Genomic DNA, 18,196 nt, shown 5'->3' with positions numbered 1-18,196 from the left:
AGAGAGAAAAGTTGATGCTATTTGCCACAAATGTCTTAGTCTGTGCATTTGTCCTGTTGGGTCATGCAAGGTCACTGATCATGAGCATACTACAGAAAAATTATGAGTTAAAGTAATTCTTCAGCAAAAGCCTGAGCAATTTTCTTCTGACCAAATGGCTCTCTTCACTAGTAGAATGTGGACCACAAAACCTGACAGATGCTCATTAGAAAGAAAAGCCACACTTTTTTTTTTTTTTTTTTTTTGAGACGGAGTCTCACTCTGTCGCCCAGGCTGGAGTGCAGTGGCCGGATCTCAGCTCACTGCAAGCTCCGCCTCCCGGGTTCACGCCATTCTCCTGCCTCAGCCTCCCGAGTAGCTGGGACTACAGGCGCCCGCCACCTCGCCCGGCTAGTTTTTTGTACTTTTTAGTAGAGACGGGGTTTCACCGTGTTAGCCAGGATGGTCTCGATCTCCCGACCTCGTGATCCGCCCGTCTTGGCCTCCCAAAGTGCTGGGATTACAGGCTTGAGCCACCGCGCCCGGCCCACACTTTTTAAATGTGAAATAATCTGTTGATAGGCATTCTTTTTCCAAATTCAAAAGCCTAATGTTTAAAACATACTATTTTCTCTACAAAGTACTTAGAAAAAATTTCAATGTTTCCTCTCATCAGTTACGAGTTAAAAATGTATCGCTTGTGGCCACATGAGTTGTGTCAAGGACGGCAAAATCCTTGCAGGGGCTTGCTCTCAGACTGATTCTCTTGGCAAAATACCACCTACCTAAGTACTTGTGGAGACAGTGTTACTCTATCAAAACTTTTAAACACACCTAGAGGGATATCCTAAGCATATTTTAAATGCCATATCACTCAAGAAAATGAGACTCTGGGCCGGGTGCAGTGGCTCACGCCTGTAATCCCAGCACTTTGGGAGACCAAGGCGGGCGGATCACGAGGTCAGGAGATCGAGACCATCCTGGCTAACACGGTGAAACCTTGTCTCTACTAAAAATACAAAAAATTAGCCTGTAGTCCCAGCTACTCGGGAGGCTGAGGCAGGAGAATGGCATGATGAACCTGGGAGGCGGAGCTTGCAGTGAGCCGAGATTGTGCCACTGCACTCCAGCCTGGGTGAGGGCAAGACTCCGTCCCAAAAAAAAAAGATGAAACTCTGGGTCTTCAGAGTTTTTCCTGAAACTGAGGATAAGCAATAACCTTTAAGGAGGTGGGTGCAGGGTTAAAGGAGTCTGACAATCAGTTTGGCACTGTTAGGGACAAGTGATATATTCACGTCTTTTAATCCAGATTCACAACCTGGGGATGCTATTCTCAAGAAATTATCCTAAACATGAGAAAGTAATACATGACAAAGATATCTGTCATGACTTTTTTATAAAAGGAAAAAATGCTAGCAACCAAAATTCTTGGCAACTGGGTTTAATAGCTGTGTGCCAGGTCTAAGTGTGTTATCATTCAGTTCATGCAATGCACTGACATGGATTTTCTCTCATCTTACAGATAACAAAACTGAAGTAAAGGCGTATGTTTTCCAAGGTTAAAGAGTAATTGATAGAACCAGGAGTCACAGAATCCACATTCTGAACCCACACAATACATTTCCAAACAGATCACAGTAGGCATCTATTTAAATGGTAGTTACGAATTCTACAGTAATATGGAAAATGCATAAAATACAATCTTTAGCAATGAAAGATTATTAACCTGTATAGGTTAAAAATGTACAAGAGGCTGGGTGCAGTGGCTTTCCAGAAGAATTTCAATTAACAAGTGTAGAAGGAATGAGAATTAGAAAAATCACCACAGATCATGACAGGAATAAATACCATAGACAAGATCCACGATGGTTATGAAAAATGAATAGACTTAAATTTACACAGAAACAATATTTACATAGTCTCAGAGTGTTTTCCCCTAAATATTTAGCAATTATAAAGAGGAAGACACAAAGTTTGCAGTGCAGAATCCTGGCAGATGCCACTACCCCAGCCAAGTAATCAAGCTTATTCTCAACAATACTACATAGGCCATCATGCCCTCCCTCCCCACAGCATGAGGCTCTGAGAAGTGCACATCGCTTCTGCGGTGTCCTTCCTGACAATGCGTAACCTCAGCTTCATCAGGAAAAAACACTGGACAAACCTAGCTTAAGGGATGTTCTACAAAACAGCTGACCAGTGCTCTTAAAAAGTGTCAAAATTATGAGAGAAAAGACAAGATTGAGGAAGTAACATTAAATTATAGAGACAACTAAATGCGGTGTGGAATCCCAACTGGATCCTGGAACAGAAAAAGGGTGCTAGTGAACACCTAGTGAAATCTGTACTTTGATTAATCTTACCGTGCCAAGGTTACTTTCTTAAGTTTTGATGAATGATCTATGGTTATAAATTGGTAACATGAAGGGAAACCGAAGGAAGGATACATGGAAACCCTCTAAATTACCTGTGCAGCTCTTCTGTAAGTCTAACACTTACCTGAAAATTGTATACATGAAGAATGTTAAAAAGTATTTTCATCCACAGAAATTTGATCCTTACCTCTCTCAATACCAACACCTTACCATAATGTGATCTCCTCCCCTTTCCCCCTGCAAAGAATTTTAAAGAAATAAGACTTTGGATAAGAATGCCTTTATTCTTGAGAGAAGCAGTATGCTCACCTCTCAAGTTTCTTCTCAATTATGGGTACATCCGATCCCATGGCTTGCTTGGTGATCTGCAGCATCTCTGCAATGCACTGAAGGGTATCTGCAACCCAAATATAACTGCTTGCCAATTTCTCCATGAACATATTTAAAAAAATAGCAGTTCTAACTCATATACCACTGAATGAAATTTGTGGTTGTATAATTAAATACAAATTTATTGGCTTCAATTTATAGAAAACTGCTACCTGTTCACTACTCTCCCCACTAATTCATGATGTTCTAAAATTTTAAGAGAAAACAACAAAAACAAAAGAATGAAATCGAGGAATTAGAAGTTTGTTCTAACTCATGTTTGTTCAAGCACTGTGACAGATGCCGTGGCAACAGCCATGGACAAGGCAGGCATGGCTCCTGCCTGCTACAGATGAAAAGAACATGACATGTGAAGAGCCTTGACACCCATATGATCACTGATGGGGCCAAACTCACTGAGAATCCCTGCTAAAGAGAACTTTGCCCCAAACTAAATAACACATTCAGATCATCTCCCTGGGCTGCTGGAAACAGAGCTGCTATTTCAAGGTCTCATATTCCAAAGCTATTCCCAGGACCCTCTCTCATTCAGTTGGTGATATGAAATATCCCCAATTCCTTTTGGGCTTTTAAGAATAAATAGAAAGTTTTCACTGAATACTTTCATCTCTTCCTCTTTTTACCTTTTCCATCCTCTTCAGGATTACGCATTACAGCTCGCAGTGTGTGGAAATAGCCACTTGCTTCTTTGTATCTGTAGTGCAGTCGCATGCAGGAGAACTTTGGCTTACCAAAAAGAGTGGGTTCAGGGCCTAAAAACCCAAACGAATATGTATAAAGTTAACTCTTTCACATAACATTTTCTTCTATTATCTTCAAAAAACCCAACACATTTTTCTTTGTAATATAAATGACAGCACACAAAATACAAACTTCTGGTGACCATTTGCTTTGATAAATAAAGCTAGAAAAACTCTTTCAATCTCAATCATTTAAGCTTTCTTGATCCCTAGGGTAATCTTCACAAGGTAAATAATAAAAGGAATACGGTTATTATGATAAGACTATATCCATCACTAACCCATAACAAATAGAAAGGAAGTTCTAAGAAGTAGACAGCGTGGAATATCCCTTTCTGGTTTCTTACATGTTATACTGGTCTCCAAATTCCACTGTAAGAAGAGCCGACATTTCTGCGTTAGGATTTCATACCTATTCCCTAGACCTTATCGAAATGCTACTAACAACAAATGGAAAATAATAGTGAAAAAAAGCATTTGTAGGTGAAACTTAAACCAGGTACTTGCTTAAATAATTTGACCCCCTCTTGGAAACAACAGCATTTGCTTTTTATGACTTGATTAGTAAGTTAAAACTTACCTATTTCGATTTTTTCCAGGTCTTCTAGACTTAGTCGTTGATACTGGTTTACTTTATCAACTTCATCATCATAACTAGATAAAGGGAAATGAAGTTAAAAGAGGATTTAAATCAAAAGCATATTTGGCTCATTAGGGAAGGCACAATAGCTGCAAACTGTTACATACATACAGTTAACAAAATCTTCCACAGCACATACATTCTGGGGTAAAATGTTAAACATAAGAACTATTTTAAAAATTAAACAAGAATAACATATATAGTTCAACAGCTAAGGGAAAATAAGTTCACAGATCTAACAGTTAAAAAAAGCAACTAGGGCCAGGCACAGTGGCTCACACCTGTAATCCCAGCAGTTTGGGAGGCCGAGGCAGGTGGATCACGAGGTCAGGAGTTCGAGACCAGCCTGAGCAACATGGAGAAACCCCCATCTTTCCTAAAAACACAAAATTAGCTGGGCATGGTGGCGCATGCCTGTAATCCCAGCTACTCAGGAGGTTGAGGCAGGAGAATCACTTGAACCCAGGAGGTGGAGGTTGCAGTGAGCCGAGATCATGCCATTGTACTCCAGCCTGGGCAAAAAGATTGAAACTCCATCTCAAAAAAAAAAAAAAAGCAACTACAAGGTTAAAATAAGTTTTATAAAAACTCATATAAAATGAAAACAAACCTAAAACCTAACCTACAAGGCAAATGCGCCCACGCCCATGCACGCACACACACACACAGACGGAGGGAGGGAGGGAGGGGGGGAAAGAGGGAGGCAGAGAGAGAAAAAAAAACAAACTATGTATTTGGGAACAATACAGCTGTTAAATATGATATCCAAAATCAAGAATGAAAAATCCATATGATATATGCCAACAGGCATCTGGGCAAATGACTAAAAAATAACAGTTTACACAAAGCCAAAACCAAAGTGAATATTTACTTAGTAAATATAAATTAGAAAAATACTGGTAAGGTGTGGGGAAACAAGTGCTTGTATTTCGCTACTAGCACTGTTCATTCAGGGTCTTTCTGGAGATCAATCTGACAACAAACCACAGAAGTCGTAATTCATCATACGCTTGTAACCAAAGAAGTGCGCAATGCATGCACACACACACACACGCACACACAGACACGCACACACAGACACGTTACTGCATAAAGACAACTGCATCATTCGTAGCAACAAAAAATTGGAAGTAATTTAATACCTAACAGTGAGGAAAAACTTTACTATAGTAATACAAACAATGATATGTGGTCATTAGTGATAAAAATGTATGGAATACATCAAAATCTGGGAGATATATAGGAAACAATACCAAATGCCAAAAGAATACAACATAAACATTAATTTAACTATAAAATAATGCTTTCAAACCAATAAAGATAAAAGGGAGTTAGAATGACGTAACAGTTAAATAAGGTAAAGGGGTTCAATGAAGTTTCATAAAATATATAACAAAACCATATTCTCATTTTTTTTGTTATGAATTCTAAAAAGAAAATTTACTCAAATTTAAAACACAAAATCAAAAGCTTTAAATCAATAAGCAACTTACTAGGCCACGTAGTAGGCAGAGTTAGAAAGCAGTAACAGCACATCCACATCTCTGTGAGTAGCATCAATGAGGCTAAACAAATATGACACAGGAGTTTAATATTTTCATTTTCATCTGCAGTTTTTGCCAAGCATATTTCTAAAGCAGAGATACTTAGGACAAAAAAATTGGCCAGGGGGAGGGAAAAAAAAGAAGAGAATGAGTTCTACTGCAGTTAGATGTAATACAATCTATCCATTTGGACAGTCTTTAAAAAACAAGGAAAAGCAGATCTGGGAAGTGAAGGATGGAGAGTAGAGAAAGGCAGCCAAAGGAGGAAGGAGTCCCTCAGGAAATGGGATAATTTGAGGTGGGGGAGTGGTGGGATTGGAGGATGATAGAGAAATAGTTAAGGGAAGAAAAAAGAAAAACGTGAGAGTGAGAAGGGAGAAATCTTAATTATCTCACATTCTCTAATCTTCAAAATAACACACTGTACATTCAGGATATCTTTACATTCATGTGGAATACATCTTTTGAAAGACTTTTACATGAATACAGTACTTATGTGCAAAAATGGAACAAGTCCAAGCTACTTTTGCATGTTTGTCATTATAGATTAATTTATTTGGCTTTCAATAAACAAACACCCTTATTCTAAGTCTATTTTGCCATGTTTATACCCACTCTAAAATCAATTATGAAAATAAGAATCAGAATCCAGGTAGTGTTGATGAACCATGAAACCAAAACTACAATAAAATGTACATCCTTGTAAAATTACCAATAAGAAAATTCTTAAAGTATAAAATCTATAAATAATTAACAGGCAGAATCTGAATTAAAATGAAACTTTTAGTCTAATATTAATCTAACAATAATAGCCTTTCCAGCAAAAGGTAGAGATGTTTCTGCATTCTTATACTGGTCTCCAAATTCCACTGTAAGAAAGACGACATTTCTCCCTTGGGATTTCATACCTATTCCCTAGACCTTATCAAAATGCTACTAAATACAAGCAGAAAATAATAGTGGAAAAAAAGCGTTTGTAGGTGAAACTTAAACCATGGACTAAATCTGCGTAAGAATGAGGTCACTGTTTTAACAGGTACTGCAGGGAAGGATTTACCCTAATCTTAAACTGCAGTTTTTTACATCAGAGACACCTTGTTGTAGCTTGAATCTGACAGTTTTAATCTAAAACAACAAATTCACCTCAATTTGCACGTACAGTATCGAAAAATACAACAAATGACATAATGAGATGCCAGGACCGGAAACACAGATTGATTCTAGGAGCCAAAATCTGAGCATTAACCAATTAATCAATGGGAAAAGGACAACGATCCAAGCAGCCTCATGGAGAATAATACCAAATAACACTGTAAAACGTACTTAAGTTTTATGCATTGATACTTACGTGCACTCTGAAAATTGTTGCTTGAGCCAAGCCATAAAAATTACGTCACGACACATTTTAATACGAAATAAATTCTACTACTAATTACAGTGTTACTTTCACCCTGACTTCCTCTTTTGGCATTAATATTTACATCAGCCAAACATGATCCCCAGTCAAAAACATTATGTCCTTAACAAAAAGCACTTGGCACGTAACAGGCAGTCGGAAAATGTCAACCCTCCCCCCACCCCCAATTTTACTGAAGTCTTAGCTGCAGTAAATATTTAATTCCCTCCCCGCCCACCCTTCCCCTTAAAAAAAAAAAAAAAAAGCACGTTCAATACGAACAAGAAACAAGACGAAAAACCCTTTAGGTATTTCCCCAGCCCCCCCGCCCCCCGGTTTGCAGCTCTGAAGAAGCTGCTCTACTCGTTTTTGTTTTCCCGCCACTGGGGCAAGCCCTCCTTCCACACTATGAAGACGAAAATTGCCAGCACCACATGAAGCCCAACCACCGCGACAACGGTCGCGTAAAAGCCGCTATCTTCCGGGGACATCAACATCAGACTTTGGAAAAGAAGTAATTTGCAGGAAAAATATAACCCCACAGGAACTTTAACCATAAGTCCTGCAAAAAGGAGAAAAATCTTGAAAGTCATAGCCACAACGCCCTCAGACTTGGGCTCGGCTGCTGCGGCCGTGGCAGCCCGCTGCGCGGTAGGTGGAGGCCTGTGAGAGCGCGGCATCGTCAGTCAGTCCGTCCGTCTGTCCGTCCGTCGATGCCTCGAGGCTCAAACAGCCGCCTGCACCCAACCTCGCGCCTGCAGCGAATGCGGCGAATGCGGCAACTGCGACGCGGCAGTGCCAAGTCACGCCCAGGCGACACATCTAGCTTCCGGGCGCTCACTTCCGGCCTCGGCTGGCAACCAGTGCGCATGCGCACTCCATCCTGCGCATCCTACGCCTTCCAAGGAGGGCACGGACCCCGGCCCGGCGGGGGAGGGGCGCCAGGGGGGCCACTCCCGCGAGAGTTTGCTGGCGCCTTCGCCTTCGTCAGGGTCAGTGCCTGCGGCTAGAGGGGGAGGCTGGCGGGCCGGGCCAGGGTACGGCGCCGAGCGTCTGGCCCCTAGGCCATCGCATGCCTAAAGGATAGTGGCTGCCGTGTGCCTGGCCACTCCACTGCCACGGCTGGACCGGACAGTCGGCCTGAGCGCACGGAAGCGAGTCGAAGCAAGTTGGGAACACCACTTGGCTTCGCAGAGAGGTGACGCGGGCCCTGCAGGTCCGCAGTTGCCTCTCCAGTCTCAGAGTCTCTTTCCCGCTGTCGATAGAGTCGGGGGTTTCCTGCGATAACGGGCGGGAAAGGACAAGAAAGGCAGAGAGGTCTAGGGTGCGTCCAGGGTGGCCCGAACAGAGCTGCGCACTCTGACTCTAGGTCGGAGTGCGTCTAGGGTGGCCTGAACAGAGCTGCGCTCAGCCTTGCAAGGGAAAAGGGCCAGGACAGGCACGGGCGTGCTGGACAGTTCCCGGTTCCCAGTTCTCTGTATCCAGCGCCCAATGCCCTAGGCCGGGACCCCGCAGCCAGGCCTACTTCCCCGCTGGGACCGCGCATTTCCAAACTGCTTGCCTGTTTTTCCAGCAGATATTTAAACACAGCTGGGGCTGCAGTGAGGTGAGTGAGGAGGTACTGGTCTCTGGTACAAATTTTAAAGGGTGTCATTAATTTTGTCAACCAATTAGTGCAATATTTTTAAAAATCAAAATGCAAAAATATGATATGATGGACAAAGCATCAAACATTTAAGTAGAGATAGAATACACCCCTGTAGTTGCATAATCGTACCTCACTCACCTGACCCTAATCCCAGCTCTGTTCCCAAAAAAATTATTTACAAATCAACAACCCAATTAAAAAATGGGCAAAGGGTTTGAATACATGTTTTTCCAAGTAAGACACAGAAATAGCCAACAGTACAAAAAAAAAAAATCCTTAACATCGTTTGTCATTAGGGAAATGCAAATCAAAACCACAATGAGATACCACTTCACACTAAGTAGGATGACTACAATTAGAAAAAAAGGAAAATAAGTGAATAAGTATTGGCAAAGACTGGAGATACTGGAACCCTCCAAACTGGAATGCACTGAAATACACTGCTGGTGGAAATGTAAAATGGCATGGCCACTGTAGAAAACAGTTTGGCAGTTTCTCAAAAGTTAAACAGGATTATTGGATAATCTGGCCATTTCCACCCAAAAGAGCTATTTAATAGAGACAGGTGTTCAAACGAAAACCTGTACACAAATGTTCATAGCAGCACCATTTACAATGGTCAAAATGTGGAAATAACCCAAATGCCCATCAACAGAAGAAAGAACAAAATGTGGTCTATAATGAAATACTATTCAGCTACAAAAAGGAATGAAGCTCTGACACATGCCACAACATGGATTAACCTGGAAAACATTATGCTAAGTGAAAGCAGCCAGTCACAAAAGGTCACATAATTATATTATTCCACTTGAATGAAATGTCTAGAATATGCAAATCCAGAGACAGAATTAGATTAGTGGTTGCTTAGGGATGGGAGTGTGGAGCGTAGGGAAGTGACAGCTAAAGGGTACGGGGCTTCTCTTTGTGGTGATGAAAATGTCCTAAAATTGACCATGGTGATGGCTGCACAACTCTGAATATACTACAGACCATTGAATTACATGCTTTAAATATGTGAATTATATGGTATATGAATTATATGTCTCAATAAAACTGTTTAAACACACACACGCACACACATATTTCATGAGTGGATGGTTGAGGCAGGCAGGCAGTAAGAGCAAATTCCCAAGCCTGACAGCTGAGCCTTCCACTGGCTGGCTCTCCAGAGACTTGCACCCCCACTGCCACTTCCAGGGCCACCTCTTGTCCTCCAGCAGGAGCCTCTGTTCTGGGTCAACACCTCCAGCTGAGCTGATGGATTGTACAGAGGTTCTATAGCAAACTCGTCCCAAGAGCAGGTTTCCAAATCTCTCATCAAGAGAAAGGGAAACAGCACCATTAGGAAAATCTTTAAGCCTTGCAGTAAGTGGAAGAAAAATATCGATGGCAAATTCAAAGAAATATCAGCAGTATTACAAAGAATCACACCCACAAGACAAAGACGTGCCTGTACGAAGAGGAGTTGCTAAAGAATTCTCTAATCAAGATAGAAACGCAGTAGTTACTTTGAAAACTCAAACAGCACATGATACCCGCTGTCTCCCCCGAGAGTAATCCACAGGAGAGGAAAATGTAGGAAGAAGGTAACAGTTCTCTATCTGAAAAAGCACCCTCTAGAAGAAAAGAGACCGCTTGAAAACCATTCTGAGACCCAGCTCCTGCTCCACCTCCTCCAGCTCCTCCTAAGCCCCAGCCTAAATCCCTAAACCACCTGGCTCTCCAAAAGGGGCTCACAGTGGAGCCAGCCACAGGGAGATTAAGTGCCTTCCACTAAAAAAAATACCAAGACCCCTGGTAGGCAGCCCTCATCCTGCTACACAAGCCAAGGAAAACGACCTGAGAAGCCACTGGCTCCAAAACATTGGCTTCGCTGGCTCCTACGTCCACCTCTTCCTGTGCCCAACCTTCAAAGGAACAAGTTTCTAGCAAAACATTAACCACGGGGACCACCAACAGCAAGGAAAATCTAGCAAGCAGCCAACACCTCAACCATTATGAGATGCAACCAGTCTGGCATGGTGAGCTTTAGAGGAGATCTTTCCGGAACAGAGTGGAGAGTCTCAAAATTTAGCAACCATGCCTGTCTCCAAAGAGCAGACCACACACAAATTCCACAAGTCTGTGATCCTTGTGTCCCATGTTCTACCTCCTCCTCTTGACAATCAACACATCATTCCCTCAGACACTCCTGCTGTCCTGGTTAGTGACGGAACTCCCCTGCCCATCTCTGCCTTAAACCCAAGTCAGCTTCTCTGGACTGAGAGCCAACAGACAGAACCACTCTGCATCAGACACTGGTTTACACATTAGAGAAGACAACATTTTCACAACCAGCAACACATCAGGAAAGACAGCACCTCAGCTAACAATTCCTGCACTGATGGGAAAATCTTCAGAATCTTTCAGTGTCTCAAAGGATGAAGATCAAAGGGAATCACTGGGCCAATGACTCTGACGAGTCTATTTTGGACACCGATGACCACAAGGAAGAAGAGAAGGATGGCAGTGGAGGTTCTGGCACTTAACATAGGTGAAGAATACTCTCACAATCATTCTTGGCAACTGATCATCTAAGAAAGAATCAGAGGAGAAAACACTGTGTAGCAACATCTGAGCAAGAGAGTCAGGGAATCCGACAACAAATTGGAAAGTAATTGGGAGACTCAGAGGCCCCCAATGGAAGCTATCCTAAAATAAAAGAATAAAGAAGTAGAGGGCTGGGTGCGGTGGCTCACGCCTGTAATCCCAGCACTTTGGGAGGCCGAGGCAGGCAGAACACGAGGTCAGGAGATCGAGACCATCCTGGCTAACACGGTGAAACCCCATCTCTACTAAAAATACAAAAAATTAGCCGGGCGTGGTGGCGGGGGCCTATAGTCCCTGCTACTTGGGAGGCTGAGGCAGAAAAATGGCGTTAACCCAGGAGGCGGAATTTGCAGTGAGCCGAGATTGTGCCACTGCACTTTAACCTGGGCGATAGAGCAAGACTCTGTCAAAAAAAAAAGTAGAAGAAACAAAAATACAACTAAAAGGCAAACTCAGCAGAAAGCTCAGCCTGAGACCCGCAGTGGGGCAGCTGTAAGCCCTGGACCAGGTTAGCATCTACAGACAAAGCAGTGATAAGGACTGAACAAAGTAACTTAAAGGTTTCATTGTCCATCATGCCATGTGAGACTATTTGGGTCATCTTTAGGGGGAGCCCTATGTGCTGAAAACCTGATAACACACTGAATGCATGTGTTTCGGCCTCACTTGTCATGAAGGAAGAGTGGGCAGCTGCTTTTCGGGGAAGAACTCAGCTGTACAGCCCAAATGCAGCAGTGAGCAACAGGAAGAATGCACTGGCCTTCACTAACACACATGACTGATGCTAAGTTACGTGTGACTGATGGTAAGCTATTCTTCATTGGGAGCTTTATTTTTTTCTATTTATTTATTTTTCGGGTTTTTTTTTTTTTTTTTTTTTTTTTTTTGAGACAGAGTCTCACTCTGTCGCCCAGGCTGGAGTACAATGGCGTGATCTTGGCTCACCACAACCTCTGCTTGCCGGGTTCAAGCAATTCACCTGCCTCAGCCTCCCAAGCAGCTGAGACTACAGGCACGCGCCACAATGCCCAGCTAATTTTTTTATTTTTAGTAGAGACAGGGTTTCACCATGCTGGCCTGGTCTCGAGCTCCTGACCTCATGATCTGCCCACCTCAGCCTTCCAAAGTGCTGGGATTACAGGCACGAGCCACCGCACTCGGCCCTAGGAACTTTAATTAAAGAAGAACAGAAGATACTCACTGTTCTCTGTTACCGGAAAGCCAAATTCTATAGTGCTGGATTAAAGAAAAATAGGAAATGCATTTACTGGGCACTGGAAAGAGGTGGGAGTCAAAAATCAGGGGAAAAACAGAGAAGCATTTCATCACGTTAGTGAATAAAAGAAAACTGAAGCACAATGGTATTTCTGAGGCAGATATTTGGTGGCTGAGAACTTAAAAGATTTGAGACTCTAATCACCCAACAGTGACTTTTTTTTTAAGAGACAGGGTCTCACTATATTGTCCAGGCTGGTCTTGAACTGCTGGCCTCAAGTGACCCTCCGACCTCAGCCTCCCAAAGCACTGGGATTACAGGTATAAGCTACAGTGCCCAGCCAGTGATTTAAAGACCTAATCCTAGAGGACTATTCTTGTTTCACCACACTTTTTTTTTTTTTGTGAGACAGGTTCTCACTCTGTCACCCAGGCTGAAGTTCAGTGCTGCAGTCATGGCTCACTGCAGCCCCAAACGCCTGAGCTCTAGAGTTCCTCCCTCCTCAGCCTCCTGAGTAGCTGGGACTATAGGCATGCACCACAACACCAGGCTAATTTTAACATTTTTTTGTAGAGATGAGCTCTCAAACTCCTGGACTCAAATGATCCTCTTGCCTCGGCCTCCCAAAGTGCTGGGGTTATAGGTGCAAGCCACCATACCATTATTCATTATTTTGATTAATACAATTGTCAGAAATAAGTATGTTTTTATGAATCTTTGCAAGAGGCTTCTAATGACTCTTAAAGCATCCTTACCCAAACTTTGTTGCAAACTTTAAATAGCAAAGCTATAAGGCCGGGCGCGGTGGCTCACGCCTGTAATCCCAGCACTTTGGGAGGCCGAGGCGGGCGGATCACAAGGTCAGGAGATCGAGACCACGGTGAAACCCCGTCTCTACTAAAAATACAAAAAATTAGCCGGGCGCGGTTATGGGCGCCTGTAGTCCCAGCTACTCGGGAGGCTGAGGCAGGAGAATGGCGTGAACCCGGGAGGCGGAGCTTGCAGTGAGCCGAGATCGAGCCACTGCACTCCAGCCTGGGCGACAGAGCGAGACTCCTTCTCAAAAAAAAAAAAAAAAAAAAAAGAAGCTATATACACTTTACATTTTTTAATACTCTTCACCCCACGGCACCAATTTTCCATAAAAATTACAGAATTGGAAATCAAATCATCAAGTGCAATGTACCCTACAAAATGGTAGCCAGCACTAGAAAGAAACCTTTTGGTTTTCCCCAATTTTGATTATCCCAAAGTAGACACAAAAATACTTGATTGAAGAAAGATGATATTGACAATCATGATGATATTGATACCCTCTTAAAAATCTAAGTGCAGTTAAAACTCAAGAAAAATGCAGGTGTGCTGCCAGCAGTTATTTTTGAATGGGAATTAAAAGTACTCTTTTTTTTTTTTTTTTGGTGCTACATTAACTTGGATTGCTGCCACTAAAAAAAAAACAAGTGAAGGAGGTGAATCAAAATAGCTTTACCAAATGACTTAAACAAACACAAAAACCTTCTGCTAGGTTGTGTGTGAGGAAAACTTCAGCTCTTATTTTTAAAGTCCACAAATTACATCCATACATAACAGTATTTACTATCAAAGTGAAAAAAATCCATGGGTTTAATGTCATGGGATGTTTCCCTATGAATCCACAAGTCAATGTTGTTTTTTATTCCTTTTAATACATAAATACTATCTTTCATTTAATTGTATTTTCAAGCACATTTTATGCCCCTCTTACTAAAAACACGCAAAATGTATGAGATAAAATCGAACTAGAGTGCTTTATTCTTAAAGCTTGGGTTACAATTTCCTAAAATGTTTCTGATTTATAATACTAAAGATTATCATTTTAGATTTCAGCCTAAAGGCAAGCATTCAATCTAGTGGATAAATTTAGATCCCGCTATTCATTGATATTTTTAAGAACCACTTGAAACTGGATGGTTTTTGTTATTTTAAAAAAAAAAAAAAGAATATTAGTTGGCCTATTTATTTTATGCAAGGCCAGGACCACTTTATAACCAATAAAAATACCCAGCCTCACTGCACCTCTTGTTGCACTCACTTATGTGCATTAATACAATAAACCTAGATTCTAGGGCAGGGAGGGGGAAACCCACAGCCCGCTGCAGGCTGTAGTTCGGCAGTTTAAATTTTTTTTAATCAAATACTGCACCAAAATATTTTTCTTCATTACCAAGTTTTTAGAGCCTCTTTAATTTTGCATCCAAGGCAAGTGCCTCAGTCAGCTTGCCTTACTACCAGCCCATAGAGGAAACAGCCAAGCGCCATGCATCCATGCCCACAGCTTTAGGGACAATTGCCAGTGTTAATCATGACAACTTCCCAACATCTGTTAAGCAAGCTGGTCACCTGGACACCACTCCAACTTACCTGGGGTCACAGTCAATGAGGGCCCAGCCCCCATGGAACTTCTCATCATCAGGCAGTAGTAACTTCATGTAACTTTGTAAGAGCTGGCTAATTAGTTCCTGGTGGCTTCTCTGATTTTCCTTATGCAAAGCTTCATGTTCTTTCTCCTTGGTAAATATGGAATAAAGATCTTCTGTCACTGGAATGCCTTGCATCAAATCTAGGGTGGAATTGTTAATATCTATCATCATTTTAGTTTACTAATATCTTTTTAAAAAACAAAAGAGTATAAGACATAAAACTGTAAAGCTCTTGGAAGAAAACACGAGCATAAATCTTTATGACGGATTAGGCATGATTTTTAAGATATGATACTAAAATCATAAGCAACAAAAGAAAAAAACAGACAAATTGGACATCATAAAAATTAAAAACTGTGTTTCAAAGGGCACCATCACAAAAGTGAAAAGATGACCCCTAGAACAGGAGAAAATATTTACAATTCATCTATCTGGTAAGGGACTTGTATCTAGAATAAAGAACCCCTACAAATCAATAATAAAAAGATAAGCCAGTTGTAAAATGAGCAAAGATCTGAACAGACAAGCTAACTTCCTCTTGGCAGGGCATGCAGCGCAGCCTTAATAAATCATTATAATCCCATTCCCTATCCTCCCTATCTCACTGTCTCATGGGACAATGACACTCAAGGAGGCTTCGGTGAAAAAAGATCTGCCAACCACTGGCCCTACACAGGAAAGAGACAAGCACAGATTGCTACTGGCTTCTATCTCTCAACCTTGAAGATCTCTCAGCCAGCTTCAGGATCTGGATGCAGCTGATGCTATGGATGGCTGAACTGAGAGGAGACAGAACTGGGGTCCTCAATGATATAACTGAGTAGCTAGGTCAACCAATGGAAGCAAATACCTTCTTTTTTCCTTGAATATCAACTGCTAAAATCCAATTCTGTAGTCACAGCGTGCACCCTCCATGTCTGGCAAATGAATCAAACTTCTTTACATCACACTTCTCAAATTCCTAAGTGGCCTGTGTCTAGGCCCTACTAGACTGATGTGTGCACTAAATAATCAGGTGAAGAAATAAGATTTCAAAAAGACCCTCAGGGACCACAGGTCAGCTATATTACATTTGGTTCTAATCCAGAACGCTCTGCATTTACTTTAATCCTATACAGTAACATCTTCATGAAAATTAAATTTAAAAAATGTCAATGCATAAATTCTACTGGGCAATCTATCCTTCCATTTCCTCTTCCAAAAAAATGAGTTGGTTAGGGTAATCTCTAAATCTGGTACCCTAATATTCTGTTAAACCATGCTTATGGAAAAGGCTGGTATATTTGTCCACAGCAAGAACATACAACAAATAGCATACAAGAAAAATAATCTGGTTACATTGCTCAGTCTTGAGTAATGAGAAAACAAACGGAATAAGAAGTTTTAAATTGTTGAGATTTTAGGGTACCTTATTCCACACTCCAGGAGCTTCAAACCCTGCTTTGTATTACCTGGGTAACAAACTGACGAATATGCATGGAAAATAGATGGTTTCTTTTGTTGCTCCAGCCAAAAATATTTGTCAAATTCTAATCTTGTAAAAATTTGAATTTGATGTATTGGGTAAGATGCTCAATACAGAAACACAAGTATATTACAAAACATGAATTATGTTAATGAAGCTGGTTTCTGTAAAGTATTAGTCACAGAAGACATAAATTTTGAGGAAAGAAAAGCTTTTCTGCTTCTTACCTATAACAGCTTGCCTATAAGCATCCTTAAATCGGTTGAGGTAATATCTGTTTGCTGAGTTCACTCCATCTTTCATAACTCCGGCTAACTTCCTTTCTCCTGTCCTTGTAAAGTCACCCTGTCAAACAAAAACTCATTTTGACACCTTATTTAAACACAAGAATGCCCCCAAAATAAATTGTGAGCTTTCAGTTCAAGTATGGAATTCTACAGGCTTTTGTAATTTCCAAGGTCTGACTTTTATAATTTTCAAATAGTATAGTTAAATTAAAATATCTACTAGTATTCTACCCTGATCTAAGCTCATCAAATAATTACACATGCTATTTGTGGCATCAAGTCTTCACAGTTAGATGGTGCTTTAGGGTAAAGCCATTCTTAGCAATTTGTAGAACTTCTAGAATTTACAGGTCAAAACCAATTATATGACAAACACCAAAACAATAAAAACTATTTACATCTCAAGCTGGTGCAATATTCAAAAACCAAGTTTCTGATGTGGGAAAATGTGGATAGCTCCCTAGAGTTTATCACAATGGGCTTTCAGCCTGGGCGTGTAGGTGAGGAGCTCTGCACAGGGAGGAAAAGCAGGGGTTTCCATACCTTGCTGCACATCACCAGCACCTGCAGAACCCAGTGACAACTTAAACTGTTTTGTTTCCCTTGCACTTTTCACAACAAAGATGTCAGAGCAAGTCCCTAGACAAGTGGTGACTTAAACTTAAGGCAAGGCAAGTGTAGTTTCTTTTTCCCTATCCCAACCCCTCCATTTCTCTCCAAGGCAATCTCAGAAATCTCAGTCCTAAAACTGACAATTTAGGAAGAACATGCTGCCAATTAGGCCAGTCACAGGGAATATTAGTAGAGCAACAAGTCTCCATTACAGAAAAAAGGTATGAATACTCATCTCGAAGAAGTTTAAAATCAAGGGGAAAAAAAGAGAAGTATTTCGCTTTAAGCACTAACTTATACCAGGCCTTTTTTTTTTTTTTTTTTTTTGAGACAGAGTCTTGCTCTGTCACCCAGGCTGGAGTGCAATGGTGCAATCTCGGCTCACTGCAACCTCCGCCTCCCGGGTTCAAGTGATTCTCACTCCTCAGCCATCTGAGTTGCTGACATTACAGGCTCACGCCACCATGCCCAGCTAATTTTTATATTTTTGTAGAGATGGGGTTTCACCTTGTTGGCCAGGCTGGTCTTGAACTCCTGACCTCAGGTGATCCACCTGCCTCGGCCTCCTAAAGTGCTGGGATTACAGGGGTGAGCCACTGTACCTGGCCTGTACCAAGACTTCTAAAGTTTACCTTCTGTAATTAATAAAAAGCTTTTGATATTTATCACTCAACGCAAAAAAAGGACTGATGCCTGTTAAGTCCTTGATGGTACAATCTGTATAAGAAGTACCTTGAGATGAACTCGAACCTTGAAGAATGATTAACATAAACCTAATTTAAACAAATTCTAACACTTCCGACTGCCACAGAGGACAACGCCCTCAGATGGAGGAATTTATTTACTAGAGAATGTA

The 18,196-nt window shown here is 41.5% G+C and overlaps 1 protein-coding gene across 7 annotated transcripts in view; it reads right to left on the bottom strand.

Moving 5' to 3' along the window:
- Positions 1 to 18,196, bottom strand: part of INPP5F (inositol polyphosphate-5-phosphatase F) — a 103,050-nt gene that overhangs the window by 3,187 nt on the left and 81,667 nt on the right. For 6 of the 7 annotated variants that reach the window (XM_045361632.2, XM_065521488.1, XM_074002897.1 and 3 more), the window contains 6 exons: positions 16,669 to 16,786; positions 14,918 to 15,116; positions 5,618 to 5,689; positions 4,065 to 4,138; positions 3,368 to 3,496; positions 2,664 to 2,751 (listed from right to left, as the gene is read on the bottom strand). In XM_045361632.2, the coding sequence (XP_045217567.2) occupies positions 2,664 to 2,751; positions 3,368 to 3,496; positions 4,065 to 4,138; positions 5,618 to 5,689; positions 14,918 to 15,116; positions 16,669 to 16,786 (680 nt within the window). Of the gene's footprint in view, positions 1 to 2,663; positions 2,752 to 3,367; positions 3,497 to 4,064; positions 4,139 to 5,617; positions 5,690 to 7,016; positions 7,851 to 14,917; positions 15,117 to 16,668; positions 16,787 to 18,196 lie in introns of those variants that run through there. The other variant, XM_005566581.3, reaches the window with a different exon arrangement.

Source organism: Macaca fascicularis, chromosome 9 (genome assembly GCF_037993035.2).
Source record: "Macaca fascicularis isolate 582-1 chromosome 9, T2T-MFA8v1.1".
Classification (NCBI taxonomy): domain Eukaryota; kingdom Metazoa; phylum Chordata; class Mammalia; order Primates; family Cercopithecidae; genus Macaca; species Macaca fascicularis.
This window is presented reverse-complemented; position numbering and strand designations above follow the sequence as displayed.